The sequence below is a fragment of the Calonectris borealis genome, chromosome 1 (assembly GCF_964195595.1).
Source record: "Calonectris borealis chromosome 1, bCalBor7.hap1.2, whole genome shotgun sequence".
In the NCBI taxonomy this organism is placed as follows: domain Eukaryota; kingdom Metazoa; phylum Chordata; class Aves; order Procellariiformes; family Procellariidae; genus Calonectris; species Calonectris borealis.
Genome location: NC_134312.1, coordinates 199,423,998 through 199,445,613, shown reverse-complemented (window position 1 = coordinate 199,445,613; position 21,616 = coordinate 199,423,998). Strand labels below are relative to the sequence as shown.

General features: G+C 37.6%; 1 protein-coding gene across 2 annotated transcripts in view; it reads left to right on the top strand.

The window, feature by feature from the left end:
• Positions 1 to 21,616, top strand: part of SGCG (sarcoglycan gamma) — a 108,671-nt gene that overhangs the window by 50,360 nt on the left and 36,695 nt on the right. For both annotated transcript variants that reach the window (XM_075139929.1, XM_075139930.1), the window contains 2 exons: positions 1,415 to 1,516; positions 5,910 to 5,997. In XM_075139929.1, the coding sequence (XP_074996030.1) occupies positions 1,415 to 1,516; positions 5,910 to 5,997 (190 nt within the window). The remainder of the gene's footprint in view (positions 1 to 1,414; positions 1,517 to 5,909; positions 5,998 to 21,616) is intronic.

The following is a 21,616-nucleotide window of genomic DNA, read 5'->3' as shown; positions in this document are numbered from 1 at the left end:
AGCTATTCCAAAAGCCTTATTTATCTCCTGAAATATATCCTTGCTCAGGAGGAATCGCAGTTGTGGAGTGAATCTCCAGTGGAGTGGACTGCTGACATGAATATTTCTTACCTTGTGGAATTTAAGCAAAGCTTGTTTCTCTCTTTGTCTCTCTTTAAGCCTGTTAAAAGAAAATAACTACCTTCATTGAAGGCTGGTTAGACACGTTATTTAGCATTATTTGTGTGTATATATGTATAAAAATACATATATTATCTCATTGGCGAGAACATACCATATCTGAAAATAATTACAGTCTCTTAAAGTTACAACTTTTTCAGTAGGAGGCATAATTAATTAGATGAGCAGGTTATTGATGTATCATCAGTGGCCTGTCATTTATCTCTTCTTCTCTGCTTACATGCAGAACAACCTGAAAAATATTTGGAGTGGAAATACTTCTTGGTTTTATTGTTTATTATTTAGCCCTCTCACCTACTCCTTGTAGTTTGAGGCAGTTGACTTGAAGCATTTTTGTGTGTGGCCGAGCTGTAAGGCTGCAAATTTTTTGCCAAGTTTTCTCTCCCTTTTTATGGCAGGGGGAGGGGTGAATCCTTTACAAATTAGCTAAATACCTGTGACATACCTTACAGCTGAAGCCTGCAAGTCCTCAGATGTACTTTCTGAAGTAATTCCTCACTCATTTTTCACATTATCAATTCTATGATAATGATGGAAGAAAGTGAAAAGAATGAAATAAGATACGGGCTGGAAAGCACAACTGGGCTAAAATCGGGAGGGAGCGTCTAAGAATGAATAAGGAAGGTAGAAAAACTGACAAGCAGGTGACAGAAAGGAAGATGATAGTGTGAGAGATAGAGCCTTGACCTACAATTAGAGGAGAAAAAAAAATAAACCAAGGAATGAATTAAAAAGAAAGAAGTAATTACTGAAAATGGAAGAAATAAAAATCCCTATTTGTCTCTTTAATAGGCTTAGAAGCATTACATTCCTTGTAAAATAAATTATTGATAGAATAAACCTTGAGATGTTAACATAAGGTTTGTTTTATGTGAGTACTCATGTAAAAGTTTATTGTTCATGACATTTTTAGAAGGCAAGTATAAAGACTATTTCAGCACAGCCAATACAAATGCACTTCTTTTTAAGTTAATGACTGTAATATTGTATTTTTTCCTCCAAAAAAAAAAAAAAAACCAACTTTAATAACTTTTTCTTGAAAGCTACAATCTCTTAAAGAAAAATACTTCTGGAAGAAATGAAGCATTCTCAAAATTTTAGGTGGATTAGTACGGATATCTTTATCAAGAGACTGGAGGCAGGCAGCTCTGGAAATTTCCAGTTTATGAAAAGAACAAAAAATAAATACAGCAACAATAATAAAATGTGCATAATTCTTGCATCTTCTCCTCAGACTGGAATGGGACACCTGCGTGTTACAAAAGAAGGCCTTCGTCTGGAAGGGGAATCGGAATTCTTATTCCCTCTTTATGCCAAAGAAATCCATTCTCGAGTGGTAAGCAGATAATCTTTCAGTAATGCTAAAATAAAATGCACTTATGAACAGTTGAATTTAGGCAATGTCCAGGCACCTGTCATGGAATATATATGTGTGTGTGTATACATGTATACACACATATTTTTGCATACTTTACAAGCATGATCATTAGGTCAATGTTCTGATACTATGGCAGAATTAACATTTTTCTTTTAGGCATGTGGTAAGAAATAGGTCAAAAAGGAATTATAAAGGTCATTGTATATAAGCAATGCTAAAATTTTGAGAGTGTGTAGGAAGTTTTTCATTATTTTTACTAAGGTTATTTTTTAATGCAGGCTTCCCTGTGAAACTGCTTATTTTGTTTATTCATCCATTATGGAATAGTTTAAATATCTCTAAAGTTAATGGATCTTATTGGAAACGTTACAATTTCTCTAATAATTTCAGGTTTTGTCACTTCTAGGACAACTGTATTAACTATATGATATCTTTATATATTTATGTATATAAAATATACAGACTAAATGGGAAGATTTAGGATTGAATCTTGTATACATAGCAGAAATTTGTATTATTATTGAGGTAAAAAAGGAATAACATACTTGTCAAAGAAAATATTTATCCAGCAGATTAACTTTAAAATGTCTGAGAATGGGTACGATATGAAAGATTTTTATTGAAGTACTGGGTTTAGAGGAAGAAAGAGAGAATCTGAATTGGTTTTTAATTATTCAGGTGAACTCTGAAACCTATTCTGGTGAATTTTTTGTAGAGCGATATCTGTTTCTGGCCAACAAAATTAATAATTTTCAGAACTATTGTCTGTGATCTAAACTCTCACAAAATAAAGCCATGTTTTATGAACAGTGTCATCAACCGATGGGACATTTCTTTGAATAAAATACTCTTCAATGAGAGTAAAAACTGAATATGGCTCTTTCATTACTTCAAACATGTAATCATCCTCAGCAAGTCATTAGAAGAAATAGCCAGCTATGAGACTTTTCTGAAACTAGGGAAAAACTTAGTGTTTGTATCGCTGTAGCAAGAGAAAATGTAAATAAATTTATCAGAAAACATGGTTGATAGAGGATTTAGGATGAGGTTTTTAAAATGCTCAATTACTGAAATTTAAGCAATGCCAACATATTTTACGTCTATTAAGCCTTTCTTTTTCTCTCCTTCTGCAACAAGTATTTCCAGTAGCAGGAACAGCTCTTACTTAGACCGTGAAATTCCATTGCTAAATCTATATTTCCATTTTATTTCTTATGCTGTATTCTTTTCTGCCTCATAGACAGTGGGAAAACTATTTATGGCCTTAAATGAATTTCCCTGGAGGTTGTTTATCCAATAAGACATGTAACTTTTTAAGACCAGCATAGCTAATACTTAAGAACTCCCTCTGCCCCAAAAAATCGTTATGCAATGTTAAGCTACCATTCGTGCTCTTTTAATATTCCTTCCAGCTCTTAATACATTTTGTACAATATAGGAAGAAAGAGGTGTAGCAGCATCTAATATAAGCTTAGCTGTCTAATGACCCATTGTGATCATTAGGAGCATGCATTAATTAGAGCCTTCTGGCTACTGCATGTCTCTGCCCCCTGTGAACTGATAATTCATCAGAGGTTTTTTGTTTGTTTGTTTGCTTGCTTTTTAAAATATTTGAACTCTCTAGAGGCTTAATTGCCTATAGCTTGATCTCCTGAGTGCCATCTATATATTTATTCTCATAAAGTTGCATATTTGTTATGATTTCTTTTTCTAAGTTTGTCTGTAAGAGAATTGGGCCACTCACAGCTATCGTAGCAGCTTTCTCCCTTGCCTTAATAGTTTTCTCCTTGCAGTCTCCTAACAGCTTTTCTCACCTAATGAGGTCTCCAAAGTGCTAAGAAAATATGTAGCAGAAAATCTACTTGCTGTGCGTCATCTCTGGAGCCTATTACAAGTTTATGCCTTCATTATAAGTCCAACACAGAGTTGTGGGCAACACTGTTGCATCTTAGCTAATACATATTCATTGAAAGATAAAAGATGAGCATTTATAAATATGTTACTAGATTTTAATTAGTCAACAACACGTGTGTGGAAGCTGGAGGTCTAGAATACAGTTTATTCGCACTTACATTTGATATTACAAATTACTAACTTATTTTTTAAATCCACCAGTGGCAGTCAAATAAGTGTAATAAAGATGCCCAGATTTGTGGGTCATTTAGCACATGTACTTAAATGTAATATATTTACCTGATCTTTGTTGACCTTCCTTTTCCACTTCATACTAACTTGTTACCATTAATGTTCATTCTGACACACTAAGACTTTTCATTATTTGTGTTAATTCTGTTAGCTTTCCCTTTTTCCTGATATAATTTACAAAATGAGATTCATTTATTTTGCTCACTTAGTGACTTCTTTTGAATTAGCCTATCTTCCTACTTGTAAGATATCCTTTTTTTTTAAAAAAAGTAGAAATTGGACTCCAAACTGTGTGTTGCTGCTACCACTGTTACTAGATAAGTGTTTGTAATAAAATTCTTCACATAAAATGTGTTCAGAATTTTCAGGTTATCTCATACTATAAGCATTAAATTACGATGGGAACATGACTTGGGAGTGATTTTCAGGGGTTAGCCCATCAAGGTGCTGCATAGTCTCCCTTGAGTCCAGAAAAAGTATCAGAAACCATATATGTGAAAGAGACTGGTCCGGTAGTTAGAAACTCACTTATTTATCTAGGAATGAGTATCCCCTCTGAGGTCACAAGCAGACAGCTTGCTAATACCCTCTTCATATCACATATTCCCTGATACTTTGGCAACTGAGATCTGCTTAGGGACTCTTACCAGTTACTAGGTTCCTGTCCTTTAGTATGAAAGCACCTGTACTGCAGAAAACTTCCTCCCCTCTTTTTAAGTCTACCAGTGTGGTAACAATTTGCTGATCCAAATGAGCGTGATCAGACTTCTTGTTCCCAGATAATTTTCTGCTACTTAAAATCAAGAAAAGACAGTGGCCAGTATGATCTCCCTGAAAATCAGCTGCATTTAAAGACAATTCAGGTGGTAATTTGAAGAAATAAGAAGAACCTACTCAATGACTTCCTCATGAAGTTTTGGGACACTTCCAAATGACCCCTGCCAGGTCTCTTGCCATGAACCTCTTTCATTACTGTCCGTATATCTAGTCTGATGGAGCACAGCGGGCAGCTAGGTCTTTCAAAACACTTACTCATCTGCTCTTCAAGACAAGGAGAAGCTTGGGGAGGCTCCAACGGGCCTGAAGTACAGAGAGTTTGAGTGGAAGGTCTGGGAATAAGTAATGGAAATTACATCACCTCGGAGGAGTTCAACAAGCACAACACCAAGCCATAACAAGGGGATGTTTTGATTTTGGTGAAGTAATTCCATGCTGGCTGCAGTCTAAGAATGACATGAAAATTTGAATTGCCTACCGTAGCTAGTCTGGATTGTCGTGAGGTTGGTAGGGGTGAATGAAGATACCAGTTACACCTGCTTGGCATGCCCTGGCTTCCATAAGTAGCACAGAATGGTGGGTAGACATGAGGCTCTGATTGCTCTGCAAATGTCCCAGCTATGATGCAACCTGTGAGGAGAGTTAAGGTGAATATGAGCGCCATTGCTTTGTGACCTTCACATGTGATTTTGTATATGGGACACCAGACGTGGAACAGCACAGGGTGTACTAGGCTCAAATCATGGTGCAAGGACGTGGAGAAGCAGGTGATGCTGTTCAGTCTGCTGATATACTGCTGTCATCCTGCTGAGTGGCGGACAGGGAGGTGATTTAATTTAGACTGACATTCTTATCTGTACTGTCATCTATTAAAGTTAGGTTAGAGCTAGTTAACCTGCCACTTTCTTCATCACCCACTGTCCGAGTTTCCTTGCCAGGCAAGTCGGTGCCAGGTGCCAAAATCAAGCCGAAGCATAGAGGCTGCGTGGACCATTGTGGAAGCAGAATGCACATGCATGTTTCTCACCAAGTTAATATGGCAGTATAAATTCGCAAAGTGGGGTACTCACACTTCAATTAAATGTCTGTCTTCTAGGAGTCTCAATTATGTATTGAAATGTAGTAAATCTAGCACTTGAGCATTTTTTTCCAAAAGATAAAATGTTAGCAACCATTGTTCATTGGGCCAGTAACACAGATTTTGTTCACCTGAAGTATTCTCTGTAATTTTTTTCTTATTTTAAATCTGATATAGTTGAAGTAATCAAAAATACCTGCCCAAAATATTTGATGACATCTGTGGTTGGTTTTGTAACTGCAAAGCTCTTTCAGTGACTGAGTTAATATAAACACTAGACTAAATTTTGAAAATTGTTAACAATTCTAATTATTCTGCTGAATCTACTTTTTTTTTCCCTCCATATTTCAGGACTCATCACTGCTACTCCAGTCTACTCACAATGTGACAGTGAATGCTCGCAATTCAAATGGGGAAGTCACAGGCAGATTAAATGTGGGTAAGTCTAAGTGATTTTTTCTTGTTCACTCTTCTGGAAACATTGTAATGAATATTTGCAAGGAGCTTAGAGGATATAAAGCACTAAACACGTGATTGTTTTTTACTGTTATGGCCATATTTGAATAGTCCACCTGCCACTCAATAAGTACCAACAGTATATTTTCAATTTCTCAGTTAAGCCTTAATTCTATAAATATTTGAAGCACTTCTTTATTGCAGAGTTATGCAAGAAAGGTCACTGCAGAAGTTACTCTTTTTCTTGTGTAAATATCTATTGATAGTTGCAAATCATTTTGTAAGAAAAGGCAACAGGAGAACATGGCTAGAGAGGTCTGTATGTCTCTCTTTATTTCCTAGTATTCCAGAGACTAATACATTTAAGCAGATTTCCTAAAAAAAAAAGGCAGTTCACAACTCAGAAATGTATATGCTTTACTATATTTGGTAGCAGTAAGATACATTGGTTTACCGAGTGAAATCAATAGATCTAGACAGATGTAGGTGATAGATCTTGGCAGCAAGAATAAGGACACCTTACCCTTTAAGTCATATTTTTATATGATGCAAGAATGGCAACAGTATGTGTCAGATACAAAAGATTTTTTCTTTGTTTTGTGAATATTTTTCAACCTTTATTTGACTTTGGAGAAAAATGTAACAATTTATTAACTTGTTTCTTCTAAGATCCTCATGCAGCAAAGCATAAATTCCTACTTATTTAACTCTAAGGCTAACCTGATATGCTTAAGTAGTTTACTAGAATGGGACCCAGATGAGCATTGATGAGCAACTCTTCCATGCTGATGAGACTGTGTAACTTCTGTGACAATTCCTGTTTGAAGAATTATCCTATCAATTCATTGAACATTTTGCAAGCGTCACTGTTTTCAAACAAAGTTCAAATAAAAAATATAATTTATAACTTATACAGGAGCCTGCTATTCCCCTTAGAAATGTATAATTATACAATTAATCACAATTTGGCCTTTAAATGTTTTCAAATCTTTTTTTTTAATTCAAGCTATTTATAAAGATCTACATTATTCCTCTTAAAAAAAAGCCCCTAAATATTTATCAAAACATGATAGTAGCATTCGTATCTCGTTTTGATAATAAATAAGGGTATGAAATGTACAGTACTTCATTTCATATTATTAGTTCAGTTATTAAACTGGTTTGCAGTAATTAACTATATAGTGACCACATGACCAGAAACGAACACATCACATGGTCAAAATTTCTGTGACATGGCACATATGCTGTTGATTCTGTCTGCTCAAAAGACTGTGGATGCCCATCATGAGACCAGATGTGTATCTGTACTGTGGTCACGTGCCCATCCTGCCTGATGAGAAGAAGTTGTCAGGAGGTCCTTCGGGAAGGGCAGGCTGCAGAGCAGGTCATTGACCATCACACTAATTTGTCCAACCTGATCCCTGCCAAAGTCTGAGAAACTTACAGGTAGAATCATGTCAGGCAGTAGCCCAAAGGCCTGATGAATTGTTTGACAGGCTGTGTCCAGCCTGCATGACCTACAACTGCTAATAGGAAAGGTGTGCTATAACGATGTTTGTGAGTATTTGGTCCTGTATTGAGTTTAGGCACTTGTCAGATGAGTGACCCCCTCATTAATAGGTGCTTTTGCATGAAAATGAAAACAGCTGCTCTGATTTCTGCTGAACTCAATTCTGTCATCATGTTTTAATATACTCATGATGCACTTAGGGGACTGTGTCCCTATGGAGATAAGGCACCTCCATATTTCAAGGTGGAAACATGGCATACCTTTGGCAGGTGGAAGGTGCATTGCTTCTCAGACAATGTTTCTACATGAACAGTTAAGAAACTCTGTTGGGGAAAAAATGTCAGCACTGAGGAGTGATATAAATGAATTGCTTGTTTGGACTTTGGCACTTGTAATGTAACTGAGGTCCATAAATGAGCAGTCTGAAATATTCACCCATAATGTATCTTTCCTGTTAACAGAGAGCTTCAGTGCTGAAAGCAGTGTAAAAGATATATTTTCCTGAAAGGAAAGATGTTTTAGTTGTTGTGCCAGCCAGTAGGTATAGATCTTACCTTAGGAAAATGAAGTCTGGCAAAAATAACAACAAATCTCAAATCATCTTTTCTTTTTTTCCCCTTCCCAGTCATCACTTAGTCGTCTTCTGAAAGCGTTAACAAAGAGCAGTACAGAAGGTGAGATGGAATGTGCTGCCTTAAATAAATAGAAAGTTAAAAATATCTGCTCTGCAGGGCTAGAGACATCTAGATTGAAGAAAACATGTAAACTGAAGACCCGATAAACAGAAAAGGGTCAATACAAACCCATGTTGTAGCATATGGACTGTGGTTTTTAGGGGGGAGGGTTCTGCTGGATGGGAACTGTCTTGTCAGTAGTGACTCGTTTACAGGAGGTACCATACATTTTTAGTATTTTCTCTTCTTATTGGTAGTTTAATTCTGTTTCTCTGCTTTTAGTCACCTGACTCTTCTGGCCTATTCTCAGTAATGTGCAGTTCAGTGTTATTGCACCTTATGATCTCACAGCTCTTTAACCTTTTCCTAAGGAAAAGCCCAATACTTGGTGTTGTCCAGACGAAAAGTTGTCTGGCTGTGCAGAGAGGCTGTATCTGGCTTAGGCAATATATGAGGAAACCAGCAGGGAAGAGCAAAGTTTAGACTGGAAGACCTGCATCTCAAATCTTTTAAAAGTGATCAGTGTATAAAAGCGATTCAAATTCAACACTGAAGCAGGGAAGTTCTGACAGCACTTTGGCTTGCTCTTTTCAGATCTACTACAAGAAATACTTAGGTAAGAGGGTGAAATAATGATTTTAGCCTGGGAAAATCAAAACTACATCAAAAGGAAGTCTAAAGTGCATTTGCATATTATTTGAAATATTTGATTAAGTAATCTCTTTTTGACTGGCAATTCTATTTATTGAATTCATTAATAATTGGTCTTAAGTGCTGTCTGGTATAGTTGGTACTATTGTAAATACTAACATGAAATATTACTAGTATTAGATCATACTAATTTTACACTGATAGAAAAGTGTTGAAAGACCAGTAAAAACTTAATACTGTAGAGAACTCTGTTAATAACTAAAGATATGGTCAAACAACAGTGACTGGGGTAAGTGACAGTCTGTTAAAGTAAATGACCATCTATACATAGCTTGATATTTTTAGCCATTGTCCTTAGCCAGTCATAAAATGCATGCATGTAAGATGATGTTCCCGTATAAGAAGTGTGAAAAATAGGTGTGTGGCTGATTTAGTTCATATGCACAAGCCTTTGCTAAAGAATTAATGCCTTCCACAGTTGCCAGCATGCTGGAATTATGTCTTAATACTCTATTCATCTTATAAATATGAGTAGTTGCCATTGTGAAGGAGCTGTATAGATAAGATTGGGATTGTTCCAAAGATGACAATTATTGAGTATCACTCATAAGATCATAGCAAAAATACCTTTTAACTCATAGAAGATTGTGATTCAAATGATCCGTTAAAATATTTTAATAAGTTACTAAGAGTGATTTAAATACCCAGTCTTCAATGGAAGTAATTCACAAGAGAGATGTGAAACAAGTCTTTACTTGAAGAGTTTCTGTGAAATTCCTCGCGTGAGGATAGCAGGCATATATTACGCAAGAATAAAAAAGGTCTTCCTCGTGAATCACAGATATACTAAAATGACATCAAATGCGAGCAACTTCCACCATGAGCACTCTTGTTTTAAAGTTTCTACGTGCTCCTCATTTTACCTGCATGACATATCTCTTGCAGGAGTTCTCTGGAAATTGTAGCTCTTTAAAAATGCTGTACATCTTGTTGTGTTTTGGACTGTGTTCTATAATTACACTGCTTTCAGAATCCTCACTGACTGCAAATACATTTAACTGCTTGCCAGGAAAAGAATATTTTCAAAATAATAGGGATCATAACTAAAAAAACAAACCAATTCTGTGCTTTACTCTTTTTTGACTTCAGTATCCCTCTGGATGACAAAGATACCCATTTTGTTTGAGTTACTCTTTAAAATCATTTAAAACTCATATATGACCAAAGAAACTCATATTAAAACAAAGTAAATAGTTAAAAAAAAAAAACCAACAACTTCAAGCAAAAAAGGAAATGGGGCATTTAGTTAAGGGATTATGGGATGTGATTGCTTTGGGAATATTTCTGGGAGAAATGGGACTTTAAAAAAGGATGTTGGCCAACAGACAGCAAGGAAGGAACCTAAGCAAGGCACAGATGTGGGAAGGTACGGGATTGAGAGTTAGAGGGAATTAAGAAAGCTGTGGAGACAGATGCCTATAGGCAAGGCAAGGATTTCTACAGAACAGATGGTAACTATTTTCATTAGAATAGCTCCTGTCTTTAAAATAATGAATAAGATTCGGATGTCATTATCACAGCTTGCTCATCAACCTTCAAAACTGAAATATCTAAAACTTCCTTTGATAATCCAAGAAAGCAGTTGAAGAAAGCTGCTATTATCTCAAAGATTCCTGTTCTTACCACTTCAAAGCCTTCTTCCATCCTAGAATAAAAAAGAAATGTAGCACCTTTCCTTTATACCCTGAGCCACAATAAAGCAACTTAGTGTAAAAAATTATCAAACTTTTTCAATAATGAATGATAATGAATATATGATATATATAAAAGAAACATATAGACGATATAGTCAATTATCAAATACTTAAGGGCAACATCGGTATCAAACAGTGAATGATGGTTCACCGAAGTAAACATATGCTTACATATACAGCCTACCAGCAGATGAATATAATACAGTCAGATTTTGCAGTGGTGTTCCAGTGCCAAACATTAAGAAAGTGGATGAAGAGCAGCATGTTTCCAACTATCTTTACTGAAAAGTAGGGCCAGTTTTTTAAAAGATCTATTTTTTAAGGATGATGTAAGGAGGCTTCAACCTACAGAAGACGCTAAGTTCTGCTTGCAATATGTCTTTTTCAGGAGAAAAAAAAACACAAAGGAAATGGGCTTCCAAAGTCATGCAAGGTCTGTGAGAACAGATTCCGGTACAGTGGACTGTTGGTCCTCCTCCTAGTTCAATCATTTACACCAAGGAACAGTAAAATCAGTAGCTTCAGGGCAGGAATTCAGTTTGAAGTATTTAAAGCTAAAAGGAATTTATTTAGGTAACTGTATTATGAAGCTGTTCTGCACTTTGAAACATGAAATCAGCACCACTCATAAAGCATGGGAGTATGGTAAAAGTCAAAATGGTTTATGCAATCTGAAAACAGAATCACAGTCAAATTTCTATTTTCATGTCCATCACGTTAATCTGAACAGCTGTTACAATGAGAGCATTTGTGCTATCCCGCCCCTCTTCTTTCAAACAGGAGCAACGTTCAAGCAAACAGATAAGTGTCAGTACCTAATATATTGCTTCATTAGCATTAATTGCCATCTATAAACTACTACTTTCCAATGTCAAATCATTTCTGGTTTTCTTATCAGCATTTTGATATTTCATTTTCAAGTGACGGTATTTTTTCATCAGAGACATAATAGGAGGGAAACAATGTTAATGAAGCATGATGTATGTAAGAAGAGTTTGATGGTGTTTTTACAGGGAAAACCCTGAAGCCAGTTTCATAAACTTGACTCAATTAATGACATTGTAAAATCATTTAGCTTTTCCTTCTTTATTTTTCCCAGAAGGCTTTCATTAAAAACTCCATTTTTGTCCAAATAAGTTCTTTCTTATCTTTAAGATAAAAGCCAGAACATATTTCTTGAAGATCTTTGACTGCAGGAAGTTGATTATTTGCACAACTTTAATTGCTGTCTAACTGGGTTATAAGAAGGAAAGGTACAACATAGGAGTAATTAATAGAAAGATAAATTGCAAACTTCAATGAAGTATTTTTGAGGTGATTAAGTCTTCCTGTGATCAAGAACTTAGAATATTTGTTCCAAGGGGATTAGAGTTTTACTTCCAGAAGTATAAAAATTTTAGCTACCAATGAATCTGATCATATCAAGACATACATGCTAGTTTTATTTAAAAGTAAAATTTAGTTGACTCAGATGAGGCAAAATTTAGAGAATGACAGGTGGCTGCTAAAACATCCTAGAGACTTTTTAACCAATCCTCTTTTCTAATTTCCTGGTTTAATCCATGGCAGATGTGTTTGTGTTCTATATTAAATGCATATGCTATTAGTCTTTTGTGAGATCATTGTGTATTTAAATGGATATAATGTGGAAAAGAATTAAAACAAATAGCAGAAAAAAGTAAGTAGTAATCAATATACATTTAAATTAAAGCTAGCTAAGCATATCGCCATGAAAACTTATTTATGAAGAAAGTAATTTAGTCATTACAGCTACAGTTTAATATTTAGACTCAATGAACAGTATCCTCTTCTGCAAAAAAATACCATTGATGTCTACGTACCATGTATAGTAAGGTGCTTGCCATAGCAAGATTTACACACCCTGTCCCCAAATATGATAAGCGTTATGAAGAAATATGTGATAATGTTCAGGGTCAGCAATGCTGACTTAAGCCAGACTTTAAACATCCTCTGGAAGTTAATCAGGTAGTTATGTGCATTGCCAACTTGCTTAAATATGCCAGCATCATAGTTAAGGGGAAATTTAACCTGGCCAAGGAGATTTGAATCCTATGCTGTCACTTCTCTTCTAACTGTGTCTAGAAGAAGAGAAAAGCAATATGTATATAAGTCTACAGAGCTTAGCTCTGAAAAAAAGGTAATCTTTGGGAAATCATTTTTTATTTGGAAAAAGAACCAGATAGTGGATACCTAGGTCTCATCAGAGAGCAATTACTCATCTGAGTAGCCCTGTTCTCTCTTTATTTCAATGGGAGTAAGGAATTCAAAATAAATGAAAAAAAGAAGAATTATTAAATACTTTATAACCTTCTTGACTTTCACAGTTTTCAGTAAATTCGCAATCCCAAGCAGCATATTTTCGTTCATATGGTATAGTAAGCATTAATATAAGTCATTGGATGATAGTTCGAAGATAATAGTTATTGATAAAGGTGAGGACAGTTCCTGTACTTCCTTCCTTTAAAGTAATAAGAAGAGTGAATTATTGGCATTGGTTAATTCTAGATGAATTTGTAAAGGTTAGCTTAAAATAGCTGAAATTTATTGTGACTATAATCTATTATAGAATTTGGGTAATTAAGTACATCTAAAATCCTAGTAATTTCAAATGTAACAGTACTTTCTTCTTAAAGCCAACAAGACTCCCGATGGCAATTAGTGGCCGAAAAAGGAGCTAGATCCCTATCTTTTTGCAGCAGGTCTGCAGAAGAAGACACACCCCTCATCCTGATGGACTACTTGAACATTGTATCTGCAGTGTACCCTTGTGGCAATGAGGGCTAATAGCATACTGGGCTGCATTATTCCACTCCTGGGAGACTGCATCACACAGTACTGTGTTAAACCCCCTCCAGTATGACAGAGCAATGAGCAAACTGGGGAGACTCCCACAGGACCATTAAGATGGTCAGGGAGTGGGAGCACATGAGGTATGAGAGGCTGAAGAAGTTGTGTTTGTTTAACCTGTAGAAAAGAAGGCTTAAAGGGGGCTTCTGATTTCTGCCTGCTTCTAGGAGGGCTAGAGACAAGATGAAGCCGGACTCTTCTCCGAGGTACACAGCAAAAGGGCAAGAGGCAACGGTCATAGGTTGCGGTGAGACAAAATGCAACTGGATAGAAGGAGGGAAAAAATATCACTGTTAGAACGGTTAACCACGGGAACAGGTTGCCCAAGGAGGGTGTTGACTCCCCTGCCCCAGAGGTGTTAAAATTCCACCTGAACAAGACCTTGAGCACCTTCATCTAACTTCAAACCAAGCTGACCTTGCTGTGAGTAGGAGGTAGGACTAGGTGACCTCCAGAGGTGACCTCTGACTTGCATTCTTCTGTGATTCCGTCTTGCCCAGTCTTAAGCTGACTCTTTGGAAGGGCTCAGGTCACTTACAGACCGCAGGTCAGACCTTCTAGCCCAATGTAGAAGTCTTAGATACTCTAGGGCATCTAAAATAAGCTGAAGGCCAGGCAGGGAACACCAAAGTACATATAATGGCACTAGACAGCTATGTTGGCAATTGAGTCATGCCCCATCTATTTAATTGGTCCTCTCACATTGTCCTCTGCCCAGATCCAGTAGACATGCATAGAATACTCCTGAAAGACAGTGCTGGAGTTGACCTTATGGAAATACACTCATGACTTTCTCTTTAAAAAAAAAATAATTGGAGGAAGAAGAATTATCCATTATACATAAGATAGAGTGGTTAAAGTATTCGCTCAGGGATGAGAGGCTCAGATCAGCTGTCCTCTCTGCATACAGGGTTTCAAATTATCGTGCCTCATCTCCTTTAGTACTTTCCTTTTCACCTTACCTGTCTGAGGACTGTGTGTTTCACCTTTTACTGTTGAAGTTATTCATCATGCAACAAATTCTGGATTTATTAGGCCTGAGAGAAAAGGTGACACCATAGCCTTTTTGCCAAGTCATTGTGTGAGAAACATGATCTCCTATTCCTGCCATGGTTTCTACATGCAATAATCCATTTTACAGTGAAATATTTCATGGGTTTATTTTTTTATATTTTTTATATTTAAATAGAGTATTTTATAAGGATAATGCCCAGATGGCTAAAGACATTTAGTTACCTAAATCACTCTGAGAGGGGAAAGTACTACCACCTAAATACCTAACACTAGGCTGGGTTGCCACTGTCTGCATGGTCAGTGTCTGCAACGATCATTCAGAACGAATTTTTTAAAGATCTCTAGACTTGTCTTCAACCATAGAGAACAACAAAATATAAGAAGTACTGACAATAAGGCATCCTTTCTTTGATCTGAGAGGGTGTAATTGTTGCATCCATTACGTAAAAGGAGAACTGAGAGAAAAAGATGAAACAGGAGGAGCAAGTGTTCTATTAATATATTAGAGATGTTTTTAAAGGTGATGTGAGATGTATGATATGGACATAAAATGTATATATGCAGTGTGCTGCATATTCTCTGTAATAATGTGCTTGTTCTAATAAAAGACCAGCAAGTACTTCCATACCATTCCATATGAAAATCTGCTTCTGAAAGTAATGACTTTACATTTATTGGTATTGTATTACTCATGGAACTAGAACTGAATCTGTAGGGGTATTACATTTCTAATACACTTTTAATGAGATCTTATTTTAAGTAAGGTGTTTTAATATAATAAAAATTAACTAAAAAAATGAAATTGCATAGCAATACCCCAAAGCGCTCAGGATTTTGGCTTATATTCAACACTTCAATGATTCTAGGTGGTAGGAGAAGAGGGAAGCATACAGAGTAGGTGACAGCCAGAGGTTATCAAAAATAATGGATAGCAGAAGAGAGTAAGAAAATAAAAGATCTGAAATTAAATAAATAACTTCAGTGTTGGAAAGCCTTTTCTTCGGAAAGATCTAAAGACACACTAAAAGTGCTTAGTACTTGACAGAACTAACTGGATTTGAAGAGTCTGCCTACATGTCACAATTTCATTGATGTTAAGTCAAGTTTGTGGATATGTATTTTATGACAGGCACTATTTTTGACAGAAGATTCTTTGGTCTTGTCCTTCTACATTTGTATTGGCCTGGAATTCAAAGGCTGGGTAGCAGTAGAAGGGAATTTATTTAAATGCTTTTCCACTGAAATGGAGTCACTAAACAAAAAACTTTCCTTCCCTGGAAAACCACCTAGGGGAGTCGAGAGTGAGGAGGAGAAACAAAAAGGAATACTTTTTATCAGTGTGCTCCTTTGCAGGCCATAGGTCAATTGTTTTCGAAACAATTTTTCATCATTTAAAGTGGCATCCTCAGTGTTAAGAGGTATGTGACATGATGATCACATACAAGGTCTGTATCAGAACTGCACATGTTAAAGGAGGAAGTGTACAAAAACAATGGGCAATTATTGGTCAGCCTGGTTAGCAAGGATAGCCTACAACTCTATAACCTGCATTCAGTCATGTTACATTTTTGATTGTAGGAATTTATCAACAAGTATGATTATATAGTATTAGTTGACTTACATGCAGTTAATATACTAGGATTGTAAACAAAATGCATTTAGGAATTAGGAGATTAAAGTTTCAGATATTGAATTTGGCTGCTGTTTATGAGCTGAAAATTAATCCTACTGGGATCACAATACAATTAATGTCATTGCAGTATTGTGTAATGTGAAATACAACTAAGAGAAATTAATGGCTACTTTTGGTTACATAAATTTATCCCCATTTCTTTAGAAGCCTATTTTTGATTTCTGAAAGTTGTTCTACATATACTGAGATGTCTCATCTCTAGCATGAATAAAACATATGCTTGAATTTGGTTTACCCTAGCATTCCCTCTAAAGATTTTAAAATGCATCGTTTATTATCCATACCGTTCTTTGATAATGAGGACTATCTACAGGACAACCCTTGTCCCACTTTACTGGGGCATTCATATTGAGAAAACTATGGACCTAAAGATTCTTGTTAAAGATCTGTTCAAGTCTGCAAGTACCAGGATCAAACAGGAGAGAACATGGGCAAGGCCATGAAATGTAGTTTCAAAGAGTCACCAGATAAGATTACTTTGGGAAGTATGTAATGTGCAGTGAGCGCTCTCAGTGCTTGTAGTGTTTTTTCTTATTTAAGTCTAGCTTTACAATATAATGGGTGCAGTTCACAATGCACTCGTCTTAGATCCTTCCTAACAGCCCCTCTACATGCTTAAATTCAATGTTTACATTCTCCTAACTCTTGCGCAGAAGAAGTTAAGAGCAATAGGCACCAAACTTTTCTTAAGCAATAAAAATCCCTAAATACCTTAATGAGTCACTCAGCGTATGACCAGAAACATCTAAAGTAGGAAAGTGTTTAGCAGGTAGGAATAGACTACGTCTACATTAGCAACCAAACCAGGCCAGGACCCACAGTCTGCCCCAGGGGCAGATGGCATGGCACAACTCTCATGACACAGCTAAGCCCACTTCCCTCCAGAGCCGGAGAGCTTCATCCACCCTATCTTCATCCACCCATCTAACGGGCCCTGGTCAGGGGCATTGTCTGGGAGGTCGCTGTGTGGCACAGGTCAAGATGGTGCCAAGGAGCGTGCTACCAGATTAGCAGAAATTGGCAGTGCTTGTGTCTCCTCTGACCTGACTTTCTCTAATTTATTGGTATAGATGTATTCATCAGCTTGTTAAAACTTACTGCTCAGCCAGGATAAGCACTTTCTCCAAATCCTGTTAGATCTCTCATTGTTCTTCTAGCTAAGGAGATTTTTCTCTGTTTTTCCCCTATCTCATTATTTTAGAGTAGGACTTCCTCAATTTCTCCTGTTAAAGGTGTTAGCCTTGCCTGGAATAATGAGATACTAATCGAGTGGAAGAAAAGCGGAGACCCCAAGAATGGGCTTATGTGGTCTAATGTTAAAACCAATTAGCTGGGAGTGGAAAGGCTGAATCCCAGCCTTGTTCCAATCACTGTGGGAATGGGGTCAGTCCATACACGGACCACTTTAATTAAACTGGTATATATTGCATCTCCAGTTGTATCAGTATGACATTCACCATGCCTGAAATTTGCGTTAGAGAGGACAGCTGAGAAAGTCAGTCTGCACAACATGCGCTTGTTTACTTTGGTTAGGTGAGAGAAAAAGAATTTGGTCCAAGGTATGTAAATGCTATTTAGTGTGTATATATTCATCCTAAATTCAAACAGTTAAAGCAGCTCCTATATCTTATAACTATTTTCTTTTGTCATGTCACATCTCTCTGTGAATTAATCTACATTCCATAACAATCCAACAAACAAAAACCTGTCAATTTTCTGGCAATATGCAGATGTACAAATTAAATACTCGATTCATGCTGTTTGAGGTAGTTCTTTCCTGTTCTTACTATGAGAAACATGAAAAATACTTCTTTGACAAGATTGCTTGTAAAATAGATTCAGCAAATTAGCAAATCGAGAAGAAAAATGTACTCCTAGACGAAATCAAGTTAGGCCCTGTTCAAATCATGTCACACTTCTTCAGTTCTTTCAAATCCATTGTTTTTTCCAATGCTTTATAATCAATGAAAACTTCTGTGTCTACCAAGGTGCTGAGAAGGAAAGAACAGAAGTGCCACTATTCAGGCCCAGCAATTTATTTTCAAAGCTGACTGCCTTTGTACCAAGGAAGTCAGTAAATGGCATTCCCTCTAAACATACAGTATCTTCATCATATTAAAGTATTTTTCTGTGATCATGTGTAAATAATTAGCGGTTATATATAAACAGTATATATTTCTGAGTTGTCTTTTAGAGATATTGCTGCATATTGTTTGCAAGCTTGCACAAATACACTTACAGCAGTTTCTAATTAGTATTTTAAAGATTACCTACACCATAAAACCTCACAGCTTAGAACTGAGTCTGTGGAAGTTCTTGGGCACCTACTTTACTTTAAAGTACATATACCTAAAATGTAAGTCTTCAGGATCCTCACTCAGTTACTAATTCTTTTAATCAATAAATATTCTATGGCTATATAAAAATATTTGCTTCTGGCATGCCAGACCTACTAAAATATTGACAGTGCTGAAAAGAAAAATACCTAACCTTCTCAGAGCCTAGAGAGTAAGCATTCTCATTTCCATCTCATCTACTGGGTCTAATCCAGCAGATATTTTAATTGCATGCTTTTTAGAATGAGCTCTGACAATAAGCAGCGTCAGGAGAAGAAAATGTGGTAGTGCAACTTTTCTCCAGCAGTCTTACAGCCAGCGTATTGACCTGGAAGCTAGACACTTGAGTTCCCTTCCTGTGGAGGAAATAAAGGCTCCAAATAGAAGCTTCCTTTTCTATACAGTGTAAAACACCTTCAACAGAAGAGACCAAGAATCACTCCTAAATCCCTTCCAGCAAAAACGTGGTACCCTCAGTGTGCCTAAATCACTTGACCTGTATCGTGTCAGACAGCAGAGGCTTTAGTCTGTGTTTTCCACACTCGTGCTGAGCACTATAATCATGGTGTTGGATGAATGAGAAGGATGAAAAACTGGCCCCTGCAGCACCAGTAAAGTTGATAACAGCCAGTTTACTTAGGCCTTTGATTTGTTTGAATAAACAAGGATCTACTTACACTACATAAATGGGCAGTTTCATTACTGCTGCTGGGCAGAAACAGGAACGATAAAACACCTTAACCAGTATTTTCTGGGACAGCGTTGATAGGGATCCGTCCTTCCTTCACTTACCCAGAACTGCTTCTTTTGCTGTTAAAAAAAAAAAAGACTGTTTAACACTTTGTCACTGAATAAAGATATTTTCTGAGCTCACTTTTTGCAATCCACTTCTCAGAAATAAAGCCATGTGCTTCAGAGGAACTTTAGAGAAGAGCCAAAGTGAGATCAGTAAGGCTTTGCCTGGGTGCCCATGTCCAACAGAGTACAATGTACTGCGGAGTTCAGCCCTCTATTCTGACCATTTTCAAGTAGAATCAGTTGGCGTGGTTTAACCTGGCAGGCAGCCAAATACCACGCAGCCGCTCACTCATTCCCCCCACCCCCAGCGGGACAGGGAGAGAATCGGAAGGGTAAGAGTGAGAAAAACTCATGGGTTGAGATAAAGACAGTTTAATAGAACAGAAAAGGGAAAATAATAATGATAATGATAGAATATACAAAATGAGTGATGCACAATGCAATTGCTCACCACCCGCGCTGACCGATAACCAAGTAGCGATCGGTACTTCCTGGATCACACCTACCGTTCATATACTGAGCATGACATCACATGGTATGGAATACCCCGTTGGCCAGCTGGGCTGGCTGTCCTGGCTGTGCTCCCTCCCAATGCTTGTTTTGTTTTGTTTTGTTTTGTTTTGTTTTGTTTTGTTTTGTTTTTTTTCTTGAGCTGAATGTCCTGGACTAGGAGGGTACTTAACAACAACTGAAAACATCAGTGTGTTATCAACATTCTTCTCACACTAAAGCCAAAACACAGCACTAGGAAGGAATTTAACTCTATCCCAGCCAAAACCAGGACATCAGTATTGAGTTTTATGCCTTAAAATCGTTGCCCTAGTTTAGGACATTATGGCTTCTATAACCCTTTCCATGCATGGGGGGCAATTAAAAGCAATAGTTTGCATCTGCTGAGTGAAGCAATAAGCATTTGTATAGGACCTTATGGTATGCATCTCTCACATCAGCTACCATGCAAATTGTAGGAAATACCTGAATATATTTTTTAGCAGCATCAATCATCCGTCACCTAATGCCATTTTAATGTGAGATCTAACAAAAAGTCCTATTTCCTTTGAGAATTACAGCCTGGAAGATATTTAACGTTTATGGGAGTAGGCATGATAAGACAGACTCTTACTGGGAAGGAAGCAGCTCAGTGCCTCTTGGTCCCATGGGTGGTCTGTGAATTACCTTTATTAAAAATTGCTGAAAAGGAGTCTTAACTGCTTTGACCATTCTGTGTAATTCTAATTCTGAACATAGGTTTAGGTGACGACTCTCAAATGCCGTGTACCACCACATGGCACGTACAGGACAACCAGGCAATCAGGCCCACTCAGAACGGGTTTATGAAAGGCAGGTCCTGCCTGACCAACCTGATCTCCTTCTATGACAAGGTGACCTGCTTAGTGGATGAGGGAAAGGCTGTGGATGTCGCCTACCTAGACTTTAGTAAAACCTTTGACACCGTTTCCCACAGCATTCTCCTGGAGAAACTGGCTGCTCATGGCTTGGACGGGTGTACTCTTCGCTGGGTAAAAAATTGGATGGATGGCCGAGTTGTGGTGAATCGAGTTAAATCCAATTAGCAGCCGGTCACAAGTGGTGTTCCCCAGGGCTCAGTACTGGGGCCAGTTCTGCTTTATCAATGATCTGGACGAGGGGATCGAGTGCTCCCTCAGTAAGTTTGCAGATGACACCAGGTTGAGCGGCAGTGTTGATCTGCCTGAGGGTAGGACGGCTCTGCAAAGAGACCTGGACAGGCTGGATCGATGGGCCGAGGCCAATTGTATGAGGTTCAACAAGGCCAAGTGCTGGGTCCTGCACTTGAGTCACAACAACCCCATGCAATGCTACAGGCTTGGGGAAGAGTGGCTGGAAAGCTGCCCAGAGGAAAAGGACCTGGGGGTGTTGGTCCACCGCCGGTTGAATATGAGCCAGCAGTGTGCCCAGGTGGCCAAGAAGGCCACTAGTATCCTGGCTGGTATCAGAAATAGTGTCGCCAGCAGGAGTAGAGAGGTGATCGTCCCCCTGTACTCGACATTGGTGAGACCATATCTTGAATACTATGTTTGGTTTTGGGCCCCTCACTACAAGAAAGACATTGAGGTGCTGCAGCGTGTCCAGAGAAGGGCAACGAAGCTGGTGAAGGGTCTAGAGCATAAGTCTTATGAGGAGTGGCTGAGGGAACTGGAGTTCTTTAGCCTGGAGAAGAGGAGGCTGAAGGAAGACCTTATCGCTCTCTATAACTACCTGAAAGGAGGTTGTAGCGAGGTGGGTGTTGGTCTCTTCTCCCAAGTAACAGGTGATAGGACAAGA